The 6,445-nt window shown below is 41.1% G+C and overlaps 1 protein-coding gene and 1 pseudogene across 1 annotated transcript in view; one reads left to right on the forward strand and one right to left on the reverse strand.

The window, feature by feature from the left end:
- Positions 1-1,344: 1,344 nt before the first annotated feature.
- On the reverse strand, positions 1,345-3,692 carry LOC108723355 (uncharacterized; annotated as a pseudogene).
- Positions 3,693-4,058: 366 nt separating this feature from the next.
- The window catches only part of Ccdc85 (coiled-coil domain-containing protein 85), a 3,650-nt gene continuing 1,263 nt past the window's right edge, over positions 4,059-6,445 (forward strand). Inside the window, 3 exon segments of the mRNA XM_018449054.1 lie at positions 4,059-4,610; positions 4,612-4,860; positions 6,257-6,444. Of these exon segments, the coding sequence (XP_018304556.1) occupies positions 4,140-4,610; positions 4,612-4,860; positions 6,257-6,444 (908 nt within the window). The 5' untranslated portion in view covers positions 4,059-4,139.

The following is a 6,445-nucleotide window of genomic DNA, read 5'->3' on the forward strand; positions in this document are numbered from 1 at the left end:
AATAATATTTCGAATAAAACTTTATATAAAATATATATTAAATATCTATATAACATTTATAAAAATGAATATTAATAAATATTTATCATAAATATTCTATGCTGTCTGGGTATCACATCCTAGTTTCCAATTCGCCTTTCTACCTTAAAAAAAGTTATATCAGTGTTTAAAATGTTATCATAAAAAAAATGATCCGATCGAAGTGTACCATAGTTTACAAGAAAATACTAACTAAAAATTTAACTCAAATACTTAATCCATTTTTCAACCATTGCCTCAGACATGTCCCGTGGAAGTGTTGATATTAAATTTGGCAATCCTAGAGTGCACCCAAGTGAAGTTTCTGGACAAAGTTTATAAATGTAAATTAAAAATTAAAATAAAATCTTTTTATTCTTTAATCTACATTTTATTAAAATGTAAATTAAAGTAATTTAAATTAAAAATTGAATTAAAGAATAAAAAACGGAAATAAATTGGTCATCTCAATTTGCGCTTCCGAATTAAATTGCAATTAATCACATCAGTCAGAATCTGTATTTACCGTCATTTCCTCGATTTTGTTATTGGGTCCGTATAGGGCCCTAACGAGTCGCGGGGCCCTACGTGCCGTCCTCGCAGGTCCTCCCACGTCTTCGTAGCTCACGCTTCAACCCTCTCTCTTCGCGAACCAATCGGGAGATCGCGCCATCACGGCGCAGTTCCCGCGCTGGGCCTCACGGGGGCCCGGCGTCGTCCGCAATCACTTCAAGAATCAAGTCCCGCGAGCGGTCCGCCATGTTGTTAGTACGTGACTCCGAATTGTTTCGAACACGACGGCTCGTGCAAGTCGGGGCCCATATGAGTATCGACGAAACATCATCGATAAATCACTCACCGATGTTGTTAGACTCGTAACGAGTGAGTTTTAATGATGAGTTCTAAAAGTCGTGATCATCGGATACTTCAGTAAAATCATTGCGCTGATCAACCTAGAGGGGATTGAAAATCGATCGTTATGAAAGACCTATCAAGAATAATTTGAATTACACAGGTAAAACAAAATTACAAGGATATGACACCACATTGAATCGTGAAATAATAATAAAAATAAGAGATTCATTTATTAATTATTTATTTATTAATACTCATGATAAGCGTCTTGGAAATTAACGGAAGAATGAACCCTATAATAGTAGCACAATTTATTGGTGCAATATTTGTACAATATTAATCTAATATTGGCTCAATACATCCCAACGTTTAACCAATAAATCGCTAAGTAAGAGCAGGAAGAGGAACTTCGCAATTTTGAGCCAAGCTTCGAAAATAATAAACGTAATAGATTGAAGATACATCAAAAAAGGAACTCTCAACGACGATTGAGTGAGGAAATGCGTTGCGCAATTTAAGGAGATCGTTGAAGACGCGTCAACGCGGGCCCGGCCGGGTGAAGACGGCACTGGGCAGCCCGTGAAATGCGGCCCGCCGGCGAGAAAAACGGGGACCCGGCGCGCAGCGGCCGTCGAAGAGCGAGCGGGCCAGGGCATTGCCAGCGCGGAGTGCAGCCACGGCGGTCGTGCCGCGGCGACCGCTAAGTCCTACTCGCGAGTATATACACGGAGGCCCCCGGACGTGCCTTCGACGAGCTCGACGCGCAGATCGGGTGACAGCGCGGAATGCGCGTCTCCTATGAGGCCGCGGGCCAGGGCGTGCAGGGGGACAAAGGGGAACAGGGAGCGAAAGCCAGGTGGAACGACGACGGCGACGGCGTCTCGCGGACACGTAGCGGGCTTCCTTCCGTCGACTCGACGTCTTTCGCGCCGTCTGCGACAGGACGATGACAGACTACGCGGATCGGAATTGCTTCGATCTCTGAGTGGCGAACGATCTACTGGGAGCCAAGGTGACAGGACAGTGCTTGGAGCAAGGCGGCGTGTTTGTTCTTCCTGCGAAGCGAGAGGTGAGGCACGTGAAGGCGTGACGCATACCCTGAAAATCCAAGTGTGTAAGAAATGACTTCAATGTATACCTCCCAGACAGCACACAATATTTATAAAATATTTACAAAATATTTATAAATATTTATAAGGCTCATTTTAAATATTTTGTAAATATTTTTGTGGTCTTAGATTATATAAATCATAAATATTTATTACAAGCGTTATGACATATTTGTTGTAAACCTTGTAGTAAATGCTAAGGAAATACTTAACAAGACATTATGATTCAAATAAAATATACTTAACAAAAATGTTTATTTATACATATTTATCATAAATATTACATTAAATATTTAAAGTTTATCTTTTAATAATATTTCGAATAAAGCTTTATATAAAAAAAAATATGTATAAAATATTTATATAACATTTTAAAAAATGAATAATAATAAATATTTATCATAAATATTCTGTGTTGCCTGGGCTATGTGTGTTATTTAGTTTTCCGTGTAAAAGTGACACTATACTACACGTTTAAATGTTAAACAAAGTATCTAAGACCGTAATGTGAATGCACGACAAATAGGAAGTAAAAGCTTTAAATGATCAAGCTGGATCTTTAGTGCTTAAATAATTCGGCTTGAATTTATACTCGTATCCAATCCTGCAAACTGCGCGCCGAATTTAATTTTCAGTCTTGAAACACAATTATTCTAACAGAACTAGAATATTAATGTCAATCATTAAATTGACGAGCAATTTAATAATATTATTGCTCATGGACATCTTAGAAAGATCTTAATAATCTGATGCTGACGGTATCTTAAAACCTATTAATAATATTAAATGTGTTAATTCATATTTGTATGCAATATATTATTTTTACACGGAAAACTAATACATATACTGAAGCCACATTTTACACCCTTGGATTTACAGTGAAAAGGCTGATAAAAAGGGACTGCAGACTTGGTTTACATCCGACAGTATCCGTGTATCCGAGGTGAAGGTGGAGAACGTGCTGCTAATAGACGAGAATTGGTGTATCTTTGCTGCGAACGAGGAGAAGAGCAGAGTGTGTTCCTCTTAACGAGAACCGCGCAAATTGGTATGACACTCGCCTCACATCTGTGGTATATGGAAAAGAGCGAAAGAAAGAGAAGGGAAACGTGTGAGCGTTGCGAGAGGAGAATTAAGATACGACAATCCGTGCTTCGCTTACCCACGGTACACTTGAAGCGAAGGGCATCCAAGCCGCAGAGAGAACGGGAGACCCGTAGACTAGCTGATAGAGGGGAATCGGTGTTACTGCGGGGATTAGTGGTATGAGAGACTGGTATGTCGATTGTGAGTAGCATGCTGCTTAAGTTGTACGCGAAGGCCACGATTGTGCGACTGTTACGACGTTGACGCGTGTACGAGAGTCGAGCGGTGATAGTAGTCTCGAAAGTGAGCAGCACTTATACAAGAAAACGTACTCACTGAATATATCCGGACGTTCGACGAACATTGGTGAATGCTCCAATAATTGCTTTCAATTACGACGATCTATTTAACTCCGGGATGTTAATGCGATTTAACATGATGTTCTTTCAGAGTGCATTGTGAGTCGTCAAAGACATGCAATTTCTTGGAAAATACGGATGTGGATGACCTATAATCGTGATGGCAACTTCGCAGAAATGACTAGCGTCCAATTTCTTCATCTCCGGTTGATCGTTGGATAAAGTTACCTGGATCATAATTGCCGCTCTGTCTTTTCTGAGCCATAATCTGCAATGCGGATAGAAAGTTGAGATTAACTAACGCTGAAAAAAAAAAACGGACTGTAAGTGAATCATAACAAGTGATGTGATTCTCGGTAAACGAGACTCTTTCGTAAGGCGCCGCTGGCAACAGGTGCACTCGGAATAAGAAGCGCGCGAAAGAAGGCGAATAGGAGGCAAAAAAGCCGAAGAAGAGGAAGAGAAGGAGAACGCAGAAATCGGTCGTCGAAAGAGTAGCGCGCGAGCAAGGTCCCCTACGGCGATAAGGCGAGGCCCGGGTGTCGGTGGAGGGAACGTATGTATCGCGCGGGGCCGGTCGCGCGGACCGGGAAAAAAAACTCGTGAGAGATTGCGCGCTGACCCAGATTTCGGCGGGTCAAACCGGCGCGAGGAGGCCGCGGCGGACTTTCTGAAATGGGACACGGCACAGCCTGGAGCTAAATTAGCCGCGATGTCCAATAAGAGTAAGTCCCAGTCGCAGCAGCAGCAGCAGCCGCAGCCGCAGCATTATCAGCAGCAACAGCAGCAGCAGCAGCAACATCCTCCGCACGTGATCAAGCCAGTGGACCAATTGCCGCCGCGCTATCAGCCCCCGCCGCAGCCTACCAGCGGCATCTTGAAGAACCACCTACACTTCACCAACGGAGGTACATCCGCGCCAGGTTTGGCTCAGACCGGCAGTAATCAAGGCCCAGGCGCGGCCTTGAACCATCATCAGAGCACACAGCCGCGCACGTTGCCGCCACCCCCGCCGTCTTCGCAGCATCATCAGCAGCAGCATCAATCGCAGCAACCAACTCAATCACAGCAGCAATCGCAGCAGCAGCCACCGTCGAAGGATGCGCAAAGCAAATACTCGCCAAGGATAGAGCATCATCATCATCATCCCCAACCGGGTAATCCGCTGATCGCTGCCGCATCGGCGGAAAAAAAAACAACAACCGCAGCTGTCAACTTACCTCCAACAGCCTAAACTCGGCCAAGGTCAATACTTGCCACCCAGCAGTCAGTATCCGGCGGTGAACAACGGCCAGAGCGCGCCGGTCAGACAGAGGATCAGCGACGACGAATTTCTGCGACTCGGCCCCGTGGAGATGCTTAAGTTCGTGCGGAAAACCGAGAGTGACATCGCTAGGCTCGCCGCCGAGCAGAATCGCCAGATACAGAACTTGGTGAGTTCTCCTTGGTGGATTCTCTGATTTTGTGTAACATAAATGACCGAAAAATTAACGAGATTTAATCATACAGATTCATATATGATATCGGACTTGGAACTGTATAATTCAGAAGTGTAATTTGAAAAGTTTTCTGTTGTAATTATCTATATGATATATTAATTTTAACTTTAGAAATTATTTGAATATAAATTTGAACTAAGAGTTTCTGAACTTCTAAAATTATTAATGTTATTCGTATACTTGTAGGAGATCTAATTAACAGTCTATTGAAATGACTACTTAGAATGTTATAACTGTAAAACGCAATCTAAATAATTATTCATACGTATCATTCGTTTTATTTTTATTTTGAATTTCGTTTACTATTATTTTTGTATAACGGTTTTCGCTTTGCGATAAATCCGCTATAATTTCTAATCATTAACCAGAAGCTAAATTGCAAATAGAACCTATCTTGCAAAGAACCAGAAAATCTTTCGTTTTTTTTAGGAGGTCGTGATATATATAACTAATGATATCAATAAAACGTTACGTTAACAATATTTCGTTACATCTTCGAAATGTAGGATGCTGTTTGCTGTCCTTGAAATCTTTAACACGCTATACGGAAGTTTTCGAGGGGCTCTTGTAGGTCATACACAGATTGAACCAACCGTCGTAATTTCAAACAGTCACGCATACGTGAGATAAACCGCAAACAATCGCGCAGACAATCGGTTTCCTCTGGCCAGCAAAATGCTTGCCAAAAGTACGCGGTCGGAATTGGTCACGTATCGCTCGCACACGCGTGATGAATAGGTGAAAGGCTTTTTTTCAGCAATGTGTACCGCGGTGCGAATACGTCATCTGCGGCGATCAATGACTCTGTTATTTCTCTCACTATAGGCACGCGAATTAATAATACAAAATATATTTGACTATAGAAAATATGTTGATATCACCTATAAAAAACCTAAATTTAAAAAAACAATATATTTGAATAGCTATTTACAGTCATAAATCCCTTAAATGGATTTTTGAACAGTTATCTACGTAATAAATTTTGATTCAATTTACAATCGATTACAAAAGATATTTAGATGAATGGAAAATTTGTCATTATCATCTATAAAAATCTAGATACATTGAACTATAATGTATTTAAATAGCTATTAACGATTATAAATTTTTTGAATAATTATTTGATGTTATTTATGATATAATAATAAACTTTGTTACAATTTGCAATCAATTAACAAAATAATCGAAATATTCTCGACAGTTCTCGTGTCTAAATCCATTTGATTACATATTTATAGACATTGTGTATAACAATACAAAATTTCAAAGAAGAACGTAACTTGAAGAAATATAAAACGAGCGCGACTTAACAAAGCTATCTACTTTCCAGCTGAATGAGCTGCGGTTGCTGAAGGAAGCCAACCAAAGACTGAACGACGATAACCAGGAATTGCGCGATCTTTGCTGTTTTTTGGACGACGATCGTCAAAAGGGTCGCAAGCTGGCGAGAGAGTGGCAGAGGTTTGGCCGATACACAGTGAGCGTTATGCGACAGGAAGTCTCGGCTTATCAGAATAAG

Source organism: Mycetomoellerius zeteki, unplaced genomic scaffold (genome assembly GCF_001594055.1).
Source record: "Mycetomoellerius zeteki isolate Tzet28-1 unplaced genomic scaffold, Tzet1.0 scaffold232, whole genome shotgun sequence".
Lineage (NCBI taxonomy): Eukaryota > Metazoa > Arthropoda > Insecta > Hymenoptera > Formicidae > Mycetomoellerius > Mycetomoellerius zeteki.